The sequence below is a fragment of the Primulina eburnea genome, chromosome 3, assembly GCF_022965805.1.
Source record: "Primulina eburnea isolate SZY01 chromosome 3, ASM2296580v1, whole genome shotgun sequence".
In the NCBI taxonomy this organism is placed as follows: Eukaryota; Viridiplantae; Streptophyta; class Magnoliopsida; order Lamiales; family Gesneriaceae; genus Primulina; species Primulina eburnea.
Window position 1 is genome coordinate 10,344,984 of NC_133103.1, and position 23,978 is coordinate 10,368,961.

At 34.6% G+C, this 23,978-nt stretch overlaps 2 protein-coding genes and 1 pseudogene across 2 annotated transcripts; all 3 read right to left on the reverse strand.

Moving 5' to 3' along the window:
- Nucleotides 1–2,133: 2,133 nt before the first annotated feature.
- LOC140828213 (histone H4) lies at nucleotides 2,134–2,680 on the reverse strand. The gene has a single exon (XM_073191196.1). It carries the CDS (start codon nucleotides 2,583–2,585, stop codon nucleotides 2,274–2,276), a length of 312 nt encoding a protein of 103 aa, XP_073047297.1. The 5' UTR covers nucleotides 2,586–2,680; the 3' UTR covers nucleotides 2,134–2,273.
- A 1,753-nt stretch (nucleotides 2,681–4,433) lies between these two features.
- LOC140826229 (AMP deaminase-like) lies at nucleotides 4,434–12,778 on the reverse strand (annotated as a pseudogene).
- Nucleotides 12,779–18,271: 5,493 nt separating this feature from the next.
- On the reverse strand, nucleotides 18,272–22,333 carry LOC140826230 (UDP-glycosyltransferase 86A1-like). The gene is made up of 2 exons (XM_073188426.1): nucleotides 21,706–22,333; nucleotides 18,272–19,388 (listed from the first exon to the last, which is right to left on the reverse strand). The coding sequence occupies exons 1-2, from the start codon at nucleotides 22,226–22,228 to the stop codon at nucleotides 18,412–18,414; spliced, it is 1,500 nt and encodes a 499-aa protein (XP_073044527.1). The 5' UTR covers nucleotides 22,229–22,333; the 3' UTR covers nucleotides 18,272–18,411.
- Between the last annotated feature and the right edge of the window lie 1,645 nt (nucleotides 22,334–23,978).

A 23,978-nucleotide genomic window follows, 5' to 3' on the forward strand; every position in this document is an offset into this window, starting at 1 on the left:
ACTATTTTACAATAATAGCACAATAAGAAATACACACTAAAAATTATAACATACCAAAGCTAATATCATGAAGTGTGACGCGGAGGAGCGAGATCATTGTTATATTCTTCATCACTATCTCGTAGATTAAATTGATTTCGAACATTTGGATATTGACTTGATTGTTCATAGGGATATTGATTAGATTGAGATGATGAAAGATCATTAGAATGTGATGACTAATTTTGTAATAGTGTTTCGTCACGACGATTATAGTATCCGAATCCACGATGCACAGTAGAACTATCAGCTGTACTTGAAGATCTATACTCGGGACCATGACGTCCAACACCACGCCATATAGATGATGAAGATTCATTATATCTATCACTAATATACTGAGACGACCCATAATCAAATCCACGATGTCTAATTCCATGTGTACCAGATGTTGAAAAATCAAATGATCTATAAAAAGAATCGTGTGTAGAATTATAATTACCCTGATATCCATATCTACCTGATTGATATCCAGTCGGATCATACCCAACATGCTGAGAGTCCCAATTGTAACTCATCGATCCATAATTATCTGTCATTTGAATTTGTCGATGTCCCCCCAATCCATAACCATAACCATAAATGCCATAAATAATAACCATTACCATACACCGTAATGAACCATAAATATCTCATAATCATATTTTTTAAACACCAAAGTACCAAACCGTTCCGCTTTCAAGTTAAAGCGCCGATAAAACGTCAAAAAACGGCGCTACAAAACAATCACCGCTTTGCCCTGGAACGTTCCGGTCGCATAACGGCCTTTCCGGCGAACCATGCTTATAAGGTCCCTTGTCTGTTAAATCTCTTTCTGTTGCTTTTCCCAAGCTCCAAATTGAGTTTCAATTCAAGCTGCCTTCGCAATGACATAATCAGAGTAATTTCCTTCATAAGCTCTCGAAACACCCATTTCTGTTTCCACAATTTTGTGCACAGTTAATTGAGAAAAGCACTGTCATGTGATATGATGACCATTGGCACGTCCTGATTCTTTAGATAACCCTTAACCCATTCAATGGTATCACAATAAAGATGATTTATCATTTACGGGTTCGTCCAAAAGCAATAAATCTGGATCATGAAAATAATTTCATAGATATATGATAAGTAAGCAGCACAATAACAGCAACACACCAAGTAATCATAATCTGCATCAAAATTGTCATGTCTTCCATTATTACATCAAGGTCATTCCTCATACCAGGAATTTTATTTCAGTAAAAAGACATAGGAAACATATGTAAATAGTGTATGATCATCATCATACTTTAACAATAACAAGCGGCAAGACCAAAAGCCATCCATTCATGACTGAAAACAAAATTGGCTACACTTGAAATCAGCAAAAAACCAATCACTTGACACTCAAAGCTACTTTCTTACTTGCACCAACTTCAAACAATCATGTAAGCAATTTCCTTGCAATAGAATCTTCCCAATTGACATTTTCATGTGCCACCCTCCGCTAAATGGTGCAATCAGTCCATCTGCATCATCGGGCATGAACCCAAGCTCAAGCATCCGCTTGCTCATGATAACATCTACCTCATCTAAGTCTACAGCTTGTGCCCTCCTCTGAAGCAAATCAAACCTATCCAATAGCCTTCCCATCAGCTACAAGTCATACACATATTTCTCTATTGCCTTATGTACTTTCTCCAGCATCCCTGCAACCTACATTTCATCCTTAACAGCGCTCAAGAATTGTTCTTGCACCGTCCTAGTGGACAAAACCTCAAAATCTTGGTTACAGAATTGTTTGGTCCAAAAAAAATTACTTCCAAGCAATCCAAATATATTTTGCTGGTTAAAATCCTAGTGGACAAAACCTCAAAATCTTGGTCAAATATATCAATGCTATTTATAGCTATAGGGTCCAAAATTATACGATTAACAATTATCATCATATCATACTATATCAATGCTATTTAATAGATGCAACTTAATTATAAGTAGTTTATCATGTTGGCCTCCAATCAAAAGTGTAATACGTTCAGAAAATTAAGTTTAAGACAAAAATTAGAGACAAGAATAAGCTCAACTGGAGAGATTAGCATCATGACTGAAGAACAAAAACAGTGAAACTGGAAGAGAAAAACCACACCTCAATTAGAGATGGAATTCGATTTCATTGAAAAACAAAACGAACATCCAGAACACAGTGACAGTTGTATTCATACAAACGATGATTAAAGAGCATAAAATCCCTAAATCTACAAAGCCCTAACAGCTCAACCGCCGAATCCGTACAGTGTTCGGCCCTGTCTCTTGAGCGCGTAGACGACGTCCATCGCCGTCACTGTCTTCCGCCGCGCGTGCTCGGTGTAGGTGACGGCGTCCCGTATGACGTTCTCGAGGAAGATCTTGAGCACACCGCGAGTCTCCTCGTAGATCAGCCCGCTGATGCGCTTCACTCCACCACGTCGGGCCAGCCGCCGGATCGCCGGCTTCGTGATGCCTTGGATGTTGTCCCTCAGAACTTTGCGGTGGCGCTTGGCTCCGCCCTTGCCCAATCCCTTGCCTCCTTTTCCACGGCCTGACATCTCGGTTAAGCCCTAATTTTGAAGAAAAGAGATTTAGGATTCGATTTTAGGGATTGAATTTGAAATGAGGGTTGCTTGGGAGGGAGATTGGAGCAGGTTAAATATTTATACGTGAAGGGTTTTTCTGTGGGATGCTCTACCGCCGTTGGATTAAGAGCGTGAATCAACGGTGGATATTGGAATCCTTGTTGGGGTAATAAGACGATTGGAACCGCTCGATTGAACTCATCGACGGTTTATATTCTATTTTAAAAATGCAGCGGATCGAGTAATGGATGAAATCATCTTTCTTTTAAAAGAATAACACAAGAAAATTTATATGAGTTGTAGATAATTAAAATTTAATATGAAACAGTAATAAATTTTGATTGACACTAAAAAAATAATAATTTTTTTTTATAAAATAACACACTGTTTTTCCACTAATTCATTTTTATTTCCGTTTCACATTCTTGAGATCGAGAATCGCATGTCTCAAATTTGAAACGATTTCTCCAGTTGAAAAATCAAATCAATTAATTAAATAATAATTTATCCAGTATAGCTCCACTTATGGCTAATTTTGGACCCTATAGCTATAAATAGCATTGATATAGTATGATAAAATGTGTTTTGGCCAACTGTATTCGAATCACAAATTCTAGAAGACTCTAACTATTCTATGTCCCATAAATGGAACCAATTTAGTTTTGATGATCTCAAAGGCCAAAAGATTTACTTTGGTGTCATATTGACGTACTAAAATTAGTCATTATGAGATTAGAAGTTTAATTTCATTGATTTGTTAAGCCATTATCACTTGTCAATAGTTCATTAGTTGCAGGAATCTATAAACATGACTGAATATTAATTAACTACAAGCTACACCATACATTTCTATAGCTTTACTACTTGAAAATCACATCAAAACAATCTCTATATTTCATAGCTTGAAAACCATCACCTTACCTTGGTTTTAAACCTTTTTCTTGTAAAGGATCAAAAAGTGATTTTTTTTTTTTGGATTGGGCAACCCTGTTCTTGTTTCAGGAGTGCGGGCTGGGCTAGAAATAAGGAATGAAATGCTTCATTGAGACGAGCCCAATCATGAAGAAACGACACTGGGGAACCGGCTCAGACAAGCGAATAATGATCGTGATGGACGATGTGATCGGAAACATGAAAGTCCCTGTGACTTTGATCAACATCACTCAACTATCAGAATATCGAAAAGGTGCACATGTATCGACTTACACCGAGGTGAGGGGGACATTGTTGACAGATGAGGAAAAGGCTGATCCTTTGCATCATGCAGATTGCATACATTGGTGTTTGCCAGGAGTTCCTGATATCTGCATACATTGGTGTTAGCTCAAAAAAATAATCCTGGTTTAATATCTCAAGCTTTTATAAATCAGACGTAAAACCCTGCAAGTGATGGAAAATAAAAATCAGGGTCTGGATCGGATTTATCTTGCAACATTCTTTTTCATCGCTTTTGTCGGTCGATTAACAAATAGGGTTGCTCATACTTTGACAAAAAAAATCACATTTTTTAGAATGTGAAGGAATAACTCTTCATATGTCGGGTTGTTTCCAGAGGTTGTCGCTTATTTGTTTACAGTTGAGTAATTTCGTCTTGAATTCTGAACATAAGATCCCCTCATGTATAAACAGATTTGACAAATGTACAGAAATATTAAATGAGGCCATTTACGTTAATTGGGAAGTATTTAGATGCTACCTCGCTTGCCCATGAAAGAATTTCAGGAGGTAAAAGTATAACAGCATAAATACTAGGGAAATAATGTCAGTGTTTGTGTTCGTTATAATTATTTAATTTCACTTTGCCAGTATCATCAGGGGAAAAATTCCACTTGCATTAAAAAAAAGGTGTTATTTGATAAGTTTACATTCATTTGGTAATTCTTAAAATTACAATTACAATACTACAAAAGGACATGGTAAAAACTCCGTCCATCCTGAACTGCATACTCCAAAGAAATAGTTAACGTCTGCCATGAATCAAATTCTAACTCGGTTAACCCTTCGTAGAGCAACCACAGACCCCAAAAAAATCTCTAGCCACATAATACAGCTTTGACAAGGTTTTTGTCATGCTTGTTTTGCTCCCAAGCCAATATATCCTGTATAATCGGCCAAGGTACAGCTACTCAGAGTTTTCAGCTCAGTGACTACTAGCAAGTTATGGTCTAAAGGCCAGTTCCTGGTGATGAATCTTGAGCAAATCAGATAAGAATAAGATAATAGTTTGAACTTCAGTAGTTTGGTTTTGATATTGTTGCATACATTCACTTTTTAACTTTTTGAGTACGGTGTGTGCTTTGCTTGAATAATGAAAGCCATTTCAAGATAGATTTCCTAACTTAAAACAAATCAAGGTTCAAATAAGCATTCAGAGTCGTAGCGTGGTTCCATTCTGGATCCTATTTTATAAAAGAAATAAAAGACACAAATACAAGAATACCTTTCAGGTTGAGAAACTGGTAAATGGCTGGTGTAAAGATTAGCTGGGCAATTCATGGGTCAATAAACTTGGGAAAGTTTGCCCTGCCAAGGAAAACCAGTTGCATTTCCTCCCTCCATATCTGCAGCAGTGACGTATAATTGGTTGTAAAAATTTACAAGCTCAACCTTATCAAAAGGAAATAGAATGTGGACCCAGTATAAAATTTCAAGCACATACCATGTCACGAAATTCAAGCCTTATATGAGGGACATTGGTCCTGCGAATGTCATTACCATCTGGTCCCCGCTTGAAGTACTCCTTTCCAATCCAGTGAAACTGAGAATTCACCGAGTAGAGCGATAAGGACATAGTATAATGCAGTCAGGTAATGCAATGGTAAGGGATCTTGATGTAGGAAGATATATTTTCGTCGCAAATAACTACAATAACAATTTGACAGCTTAGTTAGCCTGACGAAATTCTTTAGCGTAAGCTGCCTGACTGCATGGTCTGATTAGTTCACAGGAACAAATTATTACTTGAGTCAGAAATGTCATCTTTACTGCACCTAATATCATTCTGTCATCACATAGTTGACAATTACTCGAAACTCAATCGGACCATTAATATCAAACATCAAGCTCAATTCACTTACACGATTCAACTCGAAGGTTTATCAATAGAACTTATGGTACTGGCAAACAAGCATTACAGAAAATTTCATGCTTTCACTAGCGAACCTTTTCCCAAATTAATAGAAAATCCATGTCAGTATGCCATTCAACCAAAGCATTGAAAATTGGAAGCCATACCAAATAAGGTCAAATATGGCATGTAAAAGAGTCCACATCAATATGAATATATTATCCACTCAGTTTGTTCTTCCTATATTCGATGTTAAAGTAAACCCCAGAATAATTATTACACCAACCTCAATCCTAATAATTCCCGGAAAACGAAATACCTTCAAGGCGTGTGAAAACCCAGACTGATAGACTGAATTACGAGCAATCTCACATAAATCACAAGAACTTAGCTTCCATACCTGCAATAACAGAGGAGTAAACAGTCCAAGAAAATTTTCAACAATAAAACACAAATTCAAGGGAAAACTAGATTCTATGAACTTACTGAAGCAGCAATACTATATTCTTCCACCAAGGGCTCTTTTGTTAAGTGGATTTGTAGTGGATCATCAGTTGAGAGTGACACATTAAGGCCCCGTAGAAAAAACATGGGAAACGGATTGCGATGATAGTCTAGGAATAAAGAGTTGTTGCTCAAAGGAGACATAGCCAAACCAATCTGAATTCACAGTTAGTTCCAAACCTTTGAAAACTATAGTATAAAAAGGAGCATAGCTCACATCAACAGTTTCTCTCCTTACCTGGGCAAGGTAGTATAAATATTGAAGAACTGGAGATTTTCTTAGATTGATCCCATGAGCAATATTATGAGCTGTGAGAAATGTTGCCGCAAGGTGGTCTATGTCACCAGCCTGATCATGTTATAATATCTGAGTGGTGTACGCGATCCACTCAAGGTGGTTCAAAATGAGAGAAAAGGAGCTTACACTCACCTCTCCAGAATGGGGACGGAACTTAATAGTTGTCATACCCTTGGATTCACGAAGCTGAAATGTCCAATTAAGAAGTATAAATTTCAAGATTCGGAATAGATAGTCAATAACAAAAATGCTACAGACACTGGTGGCATAATAGAATTTTTTAAAAAAAAACACCCTACACCACCATTATCACCAAATCATATGCACACAGCACATGTAGATCAATATATGGAATCGTTACAAACCACAAATTCTGCATCCACTTCGTATATACAAATATGAAAAGGTAAAAAGTTCACAGGCAGAAATATATCTCTTGAGGTGGTGTTTCTCCAGATGCCACAATGATCAGCAAATGGTACACAAACAGCACATGTAGATCAATTTATAAAATCACCGCAAACCACAAATTATGTATCCACTTTGTATGAGCAAATGTGAAAGGGTTTCTGGCAAGAATATAGCATCTCTCGAGGTGGTGTTTCTCCCTTTGCCCCCACTGAAGAGGAAAGAAAAGAAACTACCGCAGCAACAGACATGAAAACTAGCTAATACAATTAGAGAGGTATTAAACAATGCTTCTTCCAATCACGGAGGGACTTTTGAGCTTATTGAGCACAAACAAGTTGTGTATTACACGCAAACCTTGTTCAGGGTGTACAGGTTAGCATAGCAGTAGTATGCATAGTACGAAAATGCAGGATTAAATATATTGGTCCATTGATCTGGCGTAGGCATGTGTTTTGTAGGCCGTCTTTCAGGCTTGCTTTCATCATCTACTAGATCCAATCCAACAACCTGTAAGACAAAAGACAGTAGTACTCCAGAATAAATCCAAGGAAAAACTAGGCATATGACACTGAACTTGCATATTAGAGTTGAATTTGGATGAATTCAGTTGGATTTCAAAAAAAAATTGAGAGACGTGTTTCAAATTATTTCATTTTGTGACAATTTGAAATCCATCTATCAATGAATAAGTTCAAAAGGAAGGAGAGGAATATTAATGGAATTCTGCAGTACCAAACATGTACGATAGAGTTAAATCTTCAAGTTAAAACTCTTCTCTCACAAATGTTTACATCCAAACACACCCTAGGTGTTTGCAAATTCCAACTACGCTGAAACATATTCCAAGATGCTTCTAGAGTCATATTAGACAGCCCATGTTCATTGCATCATAGTGACGATATAAAATAGGGAAGACAAACCTGTTTTAAAAAAACATGCAAGTGTGGATGTGAATCCGGATCAACGGTAACCTCAAATAACGGGAGAAAGATGTTATCAAGGATGTTCTGAAATGAAGTCACAATTCCCATCGCCTTGTACACATTGTAGAGTCTTGGAAGCTAGAAGATTAATTTCCGTATTGAGAAAAAGAGTACCCACGTTATTGAGGGAGAATAGGGTTCTGCTAACATGCATGAATGAAAGTGAGTGCAAGTGTGCACATACAGAAAGGATGAAACACGTTCTCTATTTACCTGAATCAACCATACAACATTCTCACTGTACAAGTTATTATTTACTATCCAACTTGCCAGTTGGTCCCACTCACTCATCTTTCTGCCATATATAGATATTCTATATTCGGCCATCTACACCAAAGTAATAAGATAAATTAAAAACAAAAATTGTAATAAGTCAACCTTAAGACAAATTATGCATGACTATCCAAATTGCATAAGCACATATATTATTGTATCCTGTAATCATAAAGAACAGATAAAGTTTTTCAAAAATGTATGCTACATTTACAGTATTTCATCAGCTTCTCGGAGAATAAATGGAATCAACACAACAAAGATGAAAGGCATACAAAATGACTAATGAGTAAGACATCAAAGAAAGAAAGCAGTAATGTAGTTAAAACTGCAAGCATAAGTCAAAATAAAACCACCCATTACCATAAGTAACTTTGAGTAAACCTAGCTTCATTTGAGATGTACAAAAGTAAGTCGACTCGTTCCCACTATCCAAACCCAACCCATAAAAATAGTAACATGCTCACTCATAAGGATTCAAGCATTCAGTGACAGATAATCTGTGAATAGGTTATCAGAGACCCACTTGGTATTTACTTGCGGTGAGATCTGAAAAAACTTCCTTGGTCATTTCAGCAAGGAAACGACCTGCCGGAAACAAGACAAGTTAAATCAGAAGTTGACCAATAGAATTCTACATACGATAGAAAAACAGAACATCCTACACATTTGAACTAGAGTACGGAGCACCATGGAACGAATGGCTACGGTATAAATTACGTGAGAATAAAGAAAGAGAATGCACCTTGTATAAGATTATCCTGTTTCAGAAAGATCTCTCTCAATCTACTCTGACCGCAGGGATTATACTTCAAATTAAATTTGTCAAAACGGTGAAAGGTGCTTTTGTCAGCATGAACATCTAACAGGTCAACATTCAAATCATACCTGTCAAATTTTATTTAAACAAAAAATCTTGAACCATGCAATAAATAAATAGGAACAAAGGTAATGAGGTATGGACATGCTGAAAAAAATTAACTATGCAAAACAAAAATATCTTCCAAAAGTTTTGTATATTCTTTTCCCGACGAGACAATCATTAAAACTGCATCACTACCCAGTTAAGTCCAAGCTCTCGAACACCTCGCTCAAGGTCAGGTATGTCCCATCTCTGAAAATAACAACCTGAAAATGAGTAACAAAATATGCTGTTAACAATACAGTTATTTTCCTCTTTCCCTTGATCATTAATAAAGCAATATTAGTGGACTGGTATTGAAATCGATAAAGGGAGACATTGATCACATAACAAAAGCATTACCTCGTCTGGCTCCTTCTTCAACTTTGACTTTATAAACCTTAAAAGATGTTTCTGATTCATGCAAGCTGAGTGATGGACGTGAGTATCAACTTTTCGGACATTATAAAAATCTCGGTGTGGAGCACTTTTTTGAGCCAGAAATTCATTTTCCGCGTTAAGCATCAGATGAAGGTTGAATTTCTGGAGTCAGATTCACTCAGGTTATCAATTGCATGAATTTGAATCTTGATACGCTAAGCAAACTACTGAGTAATTTAAGCTCAGAGGATGTATAAACCTGTTCTAAAAGAACTAGCCTATGGTGACATAAAGTTCGGATATTCCCATCTGCTATAACCTTAAGGACGTGGTGCATGTCAGTGAAAAAGGTTGTAGCATCAGCCACAGGAAAAAGTTTCTCTTTTGCTGCAGGGAAAGAAACTGTAAGGAAAGGGGAGGGAAAATAAAGAGGACATAAACTAATGCAGCATGGTCATAATTTTTATCTTACAATCCTTATTGTCATAAACATTAACAACTCCATCTTCCATCTGAAAATAGTGCTGCAGACATTTGAGATGAAATTAGTCAAAATATCAATAGCAAAGTCAATTTACACAGTAAGCAACAACAGATTTTTGGATGAACAAGATCGATAACGTAAGATTTGTATTGCAAATATTAATAAATATAGAGACTTACATCAGATTTTTCTTCAGGGAAATGAACAAAAGGATTCGGATTTGGCTTTGGGGTACTGGGGTCAGATATAATTTCCTTCTCCCATGGTGTAATGGTTTCTCTAAATACATAATTCTTCCGCATTTCAAGGCAATCTTGTAGATTACGGTAGACCTCCACTTCATCAACAGATGGTGTCTCTAACAGAAATTATATGAAATTGGAAACAAAGTTAAAAAACACAAATGCATTTGGATCAAAGCAACCTATTTTACACAAAAAATTACAAATTCATACAAGATGAAGATAATAAATTATATATACTGACAAGAAAAAATCATAAGTAAACGAACTCTCCAATTTGTATGTAAAACAAAAGCCAAAGAAGTTGCACAAAATCCTCAGATACCAAGATAAAAAACAATACACCAAGCTTTATAGAATCACCTAATATATATAAAGGCCCTTTCCGGCTTTCCACAATTCTTAAGCATTTTAAAAAATGTTCACTGGCAATATAATAACCTTCTTGACATTCAATCCCTGCTATAGAGAGAACAACTGGAAGTATAGACAAAGAAAACAACCAAAAGATCTTGAGATGCATTCATTGAAAAATAGAGGAAGTGTTAAATTAATGCAACAACTGGCGCAGGTTTTCACTTTGAGCAACACCAATATGAACTAAGTGGCATGCTGGGGTACTGAGCCAACTGATGAAATAGAGATTAGGACAATACCGGTGGGGGATATTTTCAATTGTACAAAAGTCTCGTGCTCTGGTATTTTTCTTAGGATATCAGCAGCTATGGGATCAGGTTGAACACCGTGCAAGTCGCCAGATACACTATGGGAGCGCATCATGCTAGATGTCGTCACGGGTAATACCTCAGCATTAGCGTTGATATGGCCTGGTACACTCTGATACATGCTTTCACGTCCAGAGGTTAATCAAGGGATCAACAGGACATTAAAAATATTCAAAAGAATGGGGAAACAATCCGCAAGTGTTTGTGCTTGTGCGTGCAGGTGAACAGTCTAATAACCAGAGCAAGCGTTTTTCTATCAATATATTCTACTTACTGCATTTCCATTAGTATGAATATATGACATGTCCAGCTTGCAATTATCAGTCATATATCTTCATCATCTGAACCTTCAACACTTTCAAATGCAGCAGCACTAACAACAGGTGATTTGGGAGAAGTGGGTCGAATAAGATGTGCAGCTCTTGTACTTGAATTTACCTTACCGGGTTTCCCTGAAATGCATAGCCATTTTACCGTGAGGGGATTAAAAAGATTGTTGAATCATTTCTTTCATCTTGTCTAAATAAGCAGACTGAGAAATTGTAATGGAATGAACTAAAATCGATGGAAAATAGCCAAGTGTCACAATACATTATATTTATACGTTTTGACCTCGTGCCCCAATGTTTTCCAAGGTCCCCCATCCACCTTATTCAAAATTTTGTATGCGATTTTCCTTATCCAATTTCATTTATTTTCCTATTTGGTCATTTGTTGTTCTAAAAGATGCATGCGAGATTCCAACAGGTGACAAAACAAGCAGGATTTGAGCAAAAACACAGAAGCCAAGTAAAGAAGTTAGCACCCACATTTTGGGGATAATTATCTAATATAGGGTGCTATAGAATCCTAATTATCAAAGCAGATAAGTTGCAATAATACTAAAAATAATAACAAAATTTTTATCCATTTGTCTTTTAGTGGATGGACGTTTCTCAGCAGTGGAGCAGTTTCATTGAGCTAAGGTATTAACAAACATCTCAATGCTTCGAATGGAAAGATCACAATCATTAAAAAGATTTTCTAATATCCTCAGTTAGCAGAGTAGCAAAATAATAGCAAAGCACATATTCTCGTTCAGACAACAATTCCTTCTTCCCTACCGAATGATGAAGACGAACAAGAATCCAAATCAAAGTCGTTTTCTCTCTCAGTCAAAAACTAAAGGGACGAACTTTAAAAAAATAAGGGAAAAGCAGAAAGTCAATACCACCACCACCACCGAAAGGAAGGAAAAAACGAAGCTCATGAATTCACTTGCTCCACGGGGAAAAAAGAAGTACAAATTTTCGGTTTGCCAGATTATCATAACTAGCTCGTAAATTAACAGGCTTTAATCGCATAGGAGTAGATGGAGTTCGCTTCAATTTATCATTCAGGCAAAAACAAAATCCAACATTCGTACCTTCAGGGACCATATGAAGCCCAGGCAAACCCCCCGGAACAGCATCCACGTACAATGGACAGTTCCTCTTATCCACCTGACCTCCGCCACCACCAGAGAACGACGTCACATCCGGCATAGACGCCGAATCACGTCGGTAACATCCGTCCCTCCCCTTCCGACGCGTCCGAGACGGGTAATTCTTCAAATGCTCCACCGAGTCGCCCTCCTCCTCCTCCTGCACCGCGCCATCGTCTCTATCCCTTTCTATCGCCTTCGCAAACTCCAGCAACTGGTTAAGAGTCTTCCTGTGCATATAGTACGCCGAAACTGCCACAACCGACGCCCCAAAGAATGCCGCCATTGCTAAGTGGAGCGAGTAAGTGTCCATTTCAGTAGAATACACACAGAAATGGGTAAATATTCTTGGTTTTCGGTGGTATTGCTGAAACAATATAGAGATCACCTCTGGTTGTGTTATTTTTCATACAGAACTTGCCGTATTTATTTATACAATGGACAGAGACTGTAGGAAGAGCACCGCACAGTACTGTTCATTTTCCATTAATTATTATTGGAGATAATGGAATTATAACTCGTGTTGTAGAGACCTTTTGGCGCGGTGCGTACAGTGAGATTGTGGATGATTCTGGTTTTTTTTTTCAAAAAAAAAATTATTTAATTTACTATCATTATTAAATTAATTCCATGTTTTCTTCCAGCGATCAGATCGAATCAACTATTCAAATTATTTTAGTAGAAGGTGAATTATATTAATCATCAAAATAAAATTTAAAAGTTCCTTTTAACTTTTTTTCTGAAGAGCATTGAGTATCATACATCTACTTCATGACATTTCACTCTACCATAGCCCTCATGAGAAGATCAATGGCACAATTTTAACCACGCATATATAGAGTCCACCAATTTCTTTAAAATCAATGGTCCAGATCCTATGAAGACACGGCCCCGTAGCATCGACACTACCATCTACTTCCTCTCAGATTGGTACTATTAACAAAAAAAAAAACAATTATATTTAAATATTACATATACTTCACTTGATATTTATAAAAAGTAAAAAATAAATCTTGATAACTTCTAAAATTATATACACCCATCAGTTTTGTATTTCTTACATTTAAACCCATAAAAATATAAGATAAATACAAACTTAAGAATATAAAACGTAATATAAAAACAAATTCGATGAGGAGGTTTGTAAATAGAAGTAATTAGATTTGTTTGTTATTTTTTCACAAACCTCGAAAAATAAATGTAACATCAAAAGAAATAATCGAATTTTGTTATAGCTATAACAATCCACAAGGAAGGTAGACATAATTTGGTGGGGTTGCTAACGTAGGCGGACCATTTGTCTTGGCTAGGTAATGGAGGTCCTGAGTCTTTGTCCACGGATTATTTCATCCTACCTCTGCAGGCACTGTCTGCAGGGGTACATCCAAAGACCAGGATTTTTTCTGGCCCAATTTTATTTTTTTTTAATTTTTTTTTTTCCCATGAGGTGGAATCTCAACCACTCATATGGGGTGTGGGCACTGCCCACACACCCATAATCGAACTAACTCTTGTCCACCACGTTCATCTTCAAATATTATGCTCCTTTTGTAGATTTCCACTAATTTTACATTTTTTTGATATCATATCAATTTGGAAATTAAAGTTTTCAGTTTTTCTCAAGTGGACAACAATATAGCTTATTCTTCTCCATGTGCAAATAGTTTTGCAAGAAGTTTATGCCAATGCCACACAATTTTATCTCTTATTTCTAATATTAACTAAACATCTCACGTAGTTGGTGGGATATAAACCCAAATTAAACAAAGAGGAACATAAAATTTTGAGAAAATGTTAGTTTAATATCATTTATTAAAAATGTTGTTCACTTCATCCAAAGAGGGTGTGGATTTTGGAAAAATGAAAATTGCAACTTTCATCCTTCATGCGTATATTGTTCTTTTTGAAATTTTGATTCTTTGTGTTGTCAAATTTGCTTCTTAGATATATATCTCTCAGTAATTTTTTTCAATTTAGTCCTCGATTATATGGACAGTTAACGTGATATTATACACATGAAAATTTATGTTGACATTATATGAATGTCACATCAACATGACGTAAATAAAAACTAAAAAAAATATAGCATATGTACTCAACCATAAAATACATATATCACGTGCAATTAAACAAAATAATTATTTAAACAGGATATTTTTTTTATTTTAAAATATTTATGTTTGTGTTTGACAAATTTTTGGGATTTTTCAGATTATAAATGATATGAACATTTTGTTATTATGTCGTGACATCAAATTAGTCATTCCTCTCCCTCCATCTATCATCATAATAATAATGATAATAATAATAACTATATTTTTAAAATTCAAAAAAACATATTCCCTATAATTAGTGTGTTATAATTCTAATATTCCATACTTCCCAATCTTATGTAAAAAAAAAACCGATCAACACGTTATTCATAGCATAAATTTTTACTGTGCATGAAACAGACAAAGCAGACAGCCGTGGACACTGTGTTATGTGCACCAGCATGCTTGGTCAGAAATTATTTTCCATATAATAATTGTGCAATATATACGCACATGTTTTAATTTGTGTGTGTGATTCAATTTTCTACAGTTAAAAAACTTTGATTGTGGGTAATATTGTGTGGTGATATTATGTTAAAAGGTTCCACAATTTTTTTAAAATTGTTGATCTAGTTCTATATTTTGGGAATATACGTCAATTTTATTGTCTTGTACATAAAAAACTACACGTAAGTTGAGATTTGGGATCATGCACTTTCTTATATGGGTTAAAGTATGATTATATAAGGTTAACTAATTCAAATAAAGTATGATAATAAAAGGTAAAAAATAAATAAATTTTTGAGAATTTACATATATTGTAATTTTTGTCATATATATGTTGTGTTTTAGAAATTTTTTGTTTCCTACGATGTCGAAATGATATCTTAGTTCTATAGATTTCATATTTTTTGGCAAGTTTAATATTTTATAATTTGGATTATTAGTGACTCAACATTAGGTCAGTGTCACGTCATAAAAAACTAAAATTACAAAAAAATTAAAAATACTAAAGATGGTAGATTAAAAGGAAAATTGACAATATAAAAAATAAAAACTGTTAAATAGACAAATATAAATTATTAAAATTATAATTTCCCATATATATGTGTATATATATACACACACACACACACATATATATATATATATATATATATATATATATATATATATATATATATATAATTCAAATAAGATGGTAAAATTCAAAGCACGTGTTTTATGCATGTGTTCATGAGCTGAAATTTTTACTGGTAGAAAATTTAATGATGTTCAACGTTGCGTGCAAATATTAAAGATGAGAAATTTAAATGAGATTTATTTATAACAAAAATCATGTGTATTGTAATAAAACTAGAAGAAATACAAACAGAAAAAATTATATTAGTTTTCAACAAATTAGACATACCAATTAACCATTTGAACAAAAAAATCGAACAAGCTGTATATAGCTTTCCACATAAAAAAAAAAAAAAAAAAAAAAAAAAAAAAAAAACAGAAAGGAACCCTTATCATTGTTATCAATTAATTTTAAATTTTCATTGGTTCTATGATCTTTTCAATATTTATGAGTTTTTTAATTTCTTGGAAAGTACCTTCACTAAAAAGACAGATCAGATAGAAAATTTTCAGTACAGTCCAAATTTATCATATTCAAACGTGAAGCCCGTGCATAAATAAACTATAATGGATATGTCCAGTACCTTTAAAATCAACCATTTGTTTTTAAATATAGTTTTCAAGAACATTAACCACATGAAATCAGTTCATCAGCCTGATGTAGGACATCCTATCGACGGCTGATGTTGCAACGTTTGATTTGATTGATCAAATGAGTCGTAAAATACTGACACCAATGATCTCTATGAGATATGTGATAATATCGACAGATAGATACGCACATCCCCATACTCATGAACTTAACAGTCCGACTCATTAGCACACAAGTAGATAAACTCTAACTTCTACAACCATTGTTATTCGTATGTTGCATTAAACTAGTGTAAAAGTTGAGTAAAAAGCACATTGATCCTTGATGATACGATGTAGATGATGAAATTGTTCTCTGATGCTCGAAAGTGCTCCTTAACCTAGTTTATATGGCGGAAAAAAGCATAACAAGTATAAGAATGATTTTCTGTTTGAGAGATTGAACATCTCTGTTGCTTCGAAAATTTTTATACATTCTTAGATAATACCAATTGATCATCTTCATATTTTCCGCCGCTCTCTTTCTTTTGTTCTATGGGGATTCTCTTTTGAATATCTTCTTCTAACGGTCTATGAGCCTAGCGGACCTACTATAATGGCTAGAACCCAGCCTTTTGAAACTTGGTTGGCAACTCATCCGTCATCTTGAAGTACTAGTCACTCTGCACACGCGGTGCGTGTGTGTACAGTTTGTTTTAATAATTATCGAGAGACTAAAGTGAAATTTGAAAAATTATCGAGGGACTAAAGTGCTATAATTATTAAAATTAAAAAAAAACAAAAGGAAAAAAATGTTTTGTTTCAATTAAAAAAACAAAACAAAAGTGTAATATCTCTACTATATAAAGGCAAAAATGGGAAAAAAATTTGGTGTCTATTTTGTCTGATTAGGAGCATTTTTATATATAACTATTACTCTGACCGCTTTGCGTGTGTGTACAAATCTTTTTTATCATTATCGATGGCCTAAAGTTAAAATTGACAATTATTTTGAGGGACTAAATTGAGATTTATATGATTGAAAAAAAAATAAAATGTGTGTTGACTAAAAACACAAAAAACAAAAGTGTAATATAACTATAACTGTAAGGTAAAACTGGAAAAAAAATGGTATCCTCCTTGACAGTTTTTAAAGGTTCTCATCCTTAATAAATAGTATAGATATAGATATATACGTGTATTTCATTTTTGGCGCAAAAAAAACTTTAGCAGTGAAAACATAGTTCTTCTTGGGCCTTATCTTATGCCCAAGCCTGCCTATCAGTTTTGGAGTCGCAAGCGTACATTTTCAATTATATCACTTTTTTAATTATTTTGATATCTTATTAAGCCATTACTAGAATAGCGCCCAAAAAGTGCAAGAAAAAATTAAGTATCAAGAAGTGCAAAGCCGTGTAAGAAAAATTTTGAGTCGGGCAAAACGAGAAAAAAGAAGTGAACCATTACTTTTATGACTGTTTTATTAATTCATAATTTTTTTTAAAAAAGTTGTGAAAACATAAGTTTTAAATCTATACAAAAGGGTAGATAAAGCACAATGACTATTTTTAGTTTTGGGTCATTTTTTCAAAATTATCGGTACTCTAAATTTGAAATTATTTAACTTTCAATCCTATTTTTTTAACTGGTGAAGTGATATCAAAAAACATTGATGTGATTTAGTAAAAAATTGACCGTAACATTTGCTAATGTAAATTAATGACATATCTATGTCACGGCATCACTGGACCAAAATAGAAAAAAAAAATTGAAGTTAATGTACTGAAACAAAATTTTTATTGAACCAAAACCTAAAATTAGACAAATTAGTGTAAAATCATTTCCCAATAATTAATGTTTTTACGGCCTCAAATATTTTTTATTACCATACAAAAAAATTTAATTAACCATTTAACGTGTCATTAACTCAAAAATTAAAAATTAATTTACCTAAACTGAAAACTTAATGAACAAAAATTCGAAATTGCATGAGTTAATGCATAAAAAAAAATAATTTTTCAAATCTTCTAGATAGCCCATAATATGTAATATACATAAATAAGTGTTAATTACATATAATAATCATGTGAGATCACGAGATCGCTAAAAACCTCTAATAAACAAATATTAATTTTTATATTTTCAAATTTTGAACACCAATATCTTCGTGTTTTCATATGTTATGCACAAATTCTTTTCAGTAATGATGTGAAATTTTCATCAATCTCCATATCTCTCATATTGTACATAGCTACTCCATATCCACGTAAACCTTTCAGAAATACTATTTCAAATATACACACACATTACATCTCACTCTGAGAAAGATGTGGCTGGGAAACATTAATTATTTCCAGCAAAATTATTTAAATGAAACCCTTCGTTCTCTTTTTTAGAAAACCCACAGCCTTTATGCTCTCCAATTTTTGCCTTCAAATCTCTAATAAACTGATTCAAATTAGCTTCCGAAGATCCATTAATCCCCATTGCATTCTCCAACGAGTTCTTCACCTTCTTGACTTGCTTCCGAATCTCCCCTGACTCATCTCCATGCATCAAATATTTAATCTTCTCAGAAATCCTATTTCTCGACAAATTCAAGTTCTCATCACGTAGATTGATTCCAATCTTTAAATCATCCACCACCAATTTCCTGTTCGTAAATTGATCCGTCAACAAAGGGTAACAAACCAACGGGACACCGCAATATAAACTTTCCAATATGGAGTTCCATCCACAGTGCGTCAAGAATCCCCCGACAGACTGATCTGTAAGAACCTGGATTTGACTGCACCACGGCACGATCAATCCCCGACCTCGGATCCGATCCTCGAACCCATCCGGCAAGAAATCGGGTTCATCTGAGCTAACGATATCAGGTCGGAGCACCCAAATGAAATGCACCCCACTAAGAATGAGACCATGAGCAATCTCCTCAATGTCACGTTTGCTAGTGTGTGCATAGCTGCCAAAAGAGACGTACAAAACCGAGCTCGGCGGCTTCTTTTTGAGCCATTGGACGCAATCCGATTCGGGCCACAGGCTCGTGGATACGTGGCCTTTGGTGAAGCCAGGAGGGAAAATGGGCCCGATTGAATAGAAAGGCTGCTTCTCTTGTAAAGCTGAGATTGTGTCTTCTTCAAGTTCTTGAATCGTGTTACAGATCATGAAGTCTGCTTTCTTCGCGTCCTCGAAAGCTTTGTAAATGATTCGATGAACTGTGGTGTAAGTATCATCTTTGGCTTGTAAATAGGAGGCCAAATCCACGGGGAGAATGGATTTTACTCCAGGAATATAGTCGATTGCATCTATCCTGTTCTCTGTTCAAGATTGGGTGACAACATGGAATTTGGTATTAGCTCAAAGTTAACACACACACACAAATTGCTACGTAAACATTTAATTTTATCTAAAATTTAAATCATGTATAGTTATCGCATATTCGCATGCCAAGATTTACTAACCTCAGCGGCATTTTCCAACATTATTTTACATTTCTATGACTACTAATTAAAGGGAAAATGTTTTTTTTGTTGGTCCAATTTTAAGTTTTGGTCGTTGGTTTGGGTAAATAAAATTTTAATTTTCGAATATTTTGGTTTCATTATTGACGTGACATCTGACAAATAATCAATTTTGAATCATAGGATTAAAATAAGGTGGATGAAATGGAAGATGACATCAGGAGTTTAATGCGATAGAAAGATGCATTCGATATTGAAAAAAATGTTATAAGATTATTGTTCGACCAACTATGTTTTGTGGCTCGGAGTGTTGGACCACTACATTACATATGCATAATATGGTGGTATCAAAGATGCCAATGTTAAGATAGATATGTGACAAAACATATTATGATAAATTAGAAATAAAATGATTATGAACTATTTATGTGTAGCCCTCATATAAGATAAGATTTGAGAGATACGTCTAATATGATTTGGTCATGTGAAAAAGAAATCAGACACAACCTCAATCCGGCATTTCTTGGATAAATGTAGTTAATGATGATGATATCTTATATATGATTTAAATTAAAAGATGACACATGTGAAAATCGTTTAATTTGGAAAACTAATATACATGTAACGATCATGTAACTAGAGAAACATTACCCAAAGAGATTTCTCCGGTGTGAATTCCCAACTGACCGTACAACTATATAAATATCTTCTTTTTTTTTTGAGTAAATATCTTTTCTTGATGATGATGAAGACGTTTTTATTGTACATTAGCATATTCTTGGCATAATATCATAAAGGGTGAGTCTCATGTGAGACCGTCTCACGGATCATAATCTGTGAGACGGGTCAACTCTACCCATATTCATAATAAAAAGTGATACTCTTAGCATAAAAAGTAATACTTTTTCATGGGTGGCCCAAATAAGAGATCCGTCTCACAAATACGACCCGTGAGACCGTCTCACACAAGTTTTTGCCTATCATAAATTGGACCAAAATATATAAAATTAAAATTAAGTTTATCAAAATCAAATTTTAAAAACTTAATGACCGAAAACTTAAAATTGAAGAAGTTGATGGGAAAAAAATTCCCTTAATTAAATCACAAAAGGATCTAATTACCCTGAAAAGTAAAGCAAGAAATCGGAAAAAATAAAAGTACAATAAATTTCATCAAGAAATAGAAAATAAATATACTATTTTAATATACAAAACAAAAATTCAAAAAGCAAATTAAATATATTCTTTTTACATAAATATTCTTTACTTACAAAAACAATATATAAATCATGCATGCATTGATTAAGAAGATTACTATCTATATTTTAAAATACACACACACACACAAAGCATACTTATTCTACACGTGTTAGTACACCAACTTATACATATATAGTATAGAATTATTATGTACACGCAGCAGTCTAACTATTTCCCACGTATACTCTAAGTTGGTACACGTGTCCCAATCAGTAAGGAATAATATTTTGAGTGGGACCGTCTCACAGATCTTAATACGTGAGACGGGTCAACCCTACCCATATTCACAATAAAAAGTAATACTCTTAGCATAAAAAATAATACTTTTTCATTAATGACCCAAATAAGAGATTCCTCTCACGAATACGACCCGTGAGCCAGTCTTACACAAGTTTTTGTCTAATATTTTTTGTAAAAAAAATTGAAAGGCTAGATTTTAATCTAGTTTATTTATTTGAACCTTTTTTTTTTTTGAGTAAATTCATTTAACAAATGAAGAACTTAAATTCGTAATATTATCAACCTAATCCAGATTCTAGTGGCCGGACATAAAGATGTGGAAATTTATCTTTCATTGACTGTGACTTTTCTTGTTAATGCTAAGAAATTAATTACACGACCTGATGGTTAAAGATTTATATAATTTATCGTCAAATGAGGTAAAGTAAACAGTGGCGCAATGGAGGAGACCCGGGTTTTTACACCTCTATTAGAAATGGGTTGGGATATTTCAAGGGGAAGAAACATTAGTGTATCAAATTTTTAAAAAATTATATAATTATGTTGGAATAATTTTTCCTATTAAATTTTATATTTGAGATATCTTTTATCGATAGCAAAATATATATATAAGAATGTCATTAAAAAAATTAAAAAAATTAAATAAGAGTTCTACGTGATAATGGAATCTTACCCACAGAAGCGAAATGGCCATGTTTCCTCAAGAGTTCTACGTGATAATACATCGTAAGAACAAGCGCCGGCTCCGTAAAAAACGATGTATTCACTAGCCTGTACTTCTGGGCGATCATGGACGGCCAGACGTAGAACGTGTCGACGATGAGGCTATTGATCGTCGGATCATCCCTCACCAGATTGCCAACAAGTTCATCCACATGTGCTGGAAACACATGCATTATCCCTTCAAAGAACTGGTCGTGGTTCAGGGAACGATCAAACCCTAGAGGGAAACCATCTGAAACGGTAACGTATCGCACGTCGAGGCCCGATTTACGTGTCCCGGCGAATATATCGTCGTGGGTTTCATTGCTTCTGGATTTGGAGATCTGGTGGTGGATCGACTCCGTGTTTACGAAGGTGATCTTGAAGCCTTTTGATGCAAGTTTTATTGCTAGGTTTACGAATGGGATCACATGGCCTTGAAGAGGATATGGGAACATTAGTGCATGAGGCCGGTTTTGTTCATTATTTGACATTTTTTTCTTGAGGAATCGGATAACTGGAATTATTCGAAACCGAAAGTTCAGTTTCGAACTGACGATGATTGGGTTTTCAAATGAGCCTTTGAGGGATGAAGTGTGGGATTATATATTACGCGATTAAATAAAATTGATCACTTGGATGAATGATTGTTTAAAATCGTGTTTTTACATGACAACTCATAGGACCAATTTCGCGAATTTTCCTGAAAAGGGGAAGGTATGTGCGGTCTATACTGTTTGATTCGTCTTCGTCCAAGACATAACCATTTTTATTATTAAATTAATTGTGTGTGATGTCCAATATAATATAATAAAATAATTCTATATTCTAGTCGTCGTTTAAATTTAACTTATACCAAGTATTTGCATATCCATTCGTTGTCACAATTATTAGTTTTTTGGACAGAGATTCATGAGGAAATATCAACAAAACAATAATCAGATTTACGACTATATTTCTGGTGATACATATCTTCCAAAATTATTTTTTCGACCAATTATTAAGAGTAACCTATATACTTCCAAACATGATTTTAAATCCATGCTCTAGCTTTAATTAATTTGACTGATTTGATTTAGAAAATGAATTTTAAAGTGTGATATTTTGAAGAGTAATTTTAGGAATTAAAAGCTATCGGAAATAATAAATTTTATTCATTCAAACTCAGAGCTTATTTATTTATCTTTTTGAGTTGGGAAGATGTTACGTTACAATCGAGTCTCGAATCTGAAATATATTTTGACATTAGGGTTGCGTTTGGTTCGGGTGATTAGCCTGTATTGATTATTTTATCCTACCTAGTCAGCTGTTTGGTTCGCGTGATTATTAAACCAACTCAATCCCTCCTATGAATGATTAGGTTATATTAGGTAGGTTAAAATAATACCTCCTCACCCCCTAGGATTATTTATCCCACTCTTAATACATCCTATTTTTCCAATTTTACCCTTCTCCTAAATTCAAACTCACCACCACTTCCCGCCACCGACAGCCGCCTCCACAACCGCCGCCGGCCGACCACCGACGGACCGCCGACCGCGGCCGAGCACGGCAGACCGGCGACGAACTGCCGAATGCCGGCCGAACACCGGCCGACAGACGGTTAGCGACGGTTTGCAAAAATTCCGTCGCAAATAGCGACGGTTTTGTTATAAACCGTCGCAAAATGTCAATTTTTTAGTAATTAAAATAATTCAAAACAAGATCGGCGACAGTTTCTCAGGAAAACCGTCGCTATTAGCGACGGTTTTTCAGAATCCGTCGGTAATTTCCGGCAGCCGTCTCTCACCCACCGATCTTTTCCGGGGGGAAGGGCAATTTCGTCTGTTCATCAAAAATTTCAAAATTATCCTACACTTAAAAATCTTACCAAACATAATATTATTTTACACTATATATTACAATCCTACCACAATCATTTTCTTTATCATTTACGTACTAATCATTAGTTTATCCTATCCTTCCAACCAAACGTAGCCTAGATGTATTATAATTTATAAGTCACAGGTCAACCTTCCCCTGGTTCGTCCCACTAGCTAGTAACTCCACTTTATACACACTCGAAACTTGTCTGCTTTCCTTTTCATGCAAAACTACGAATGGTTTTTTTTTCCTTCTACAAAATTCATTTATCATTGGACAAGTTAGTATTCAATGAATATCACCTCATCAATATTTCCACAAAAGTATTTTTACGTGGTTTTTTAAAATGTTTTGAAATAATTTTTTTAGATAATTTATGAT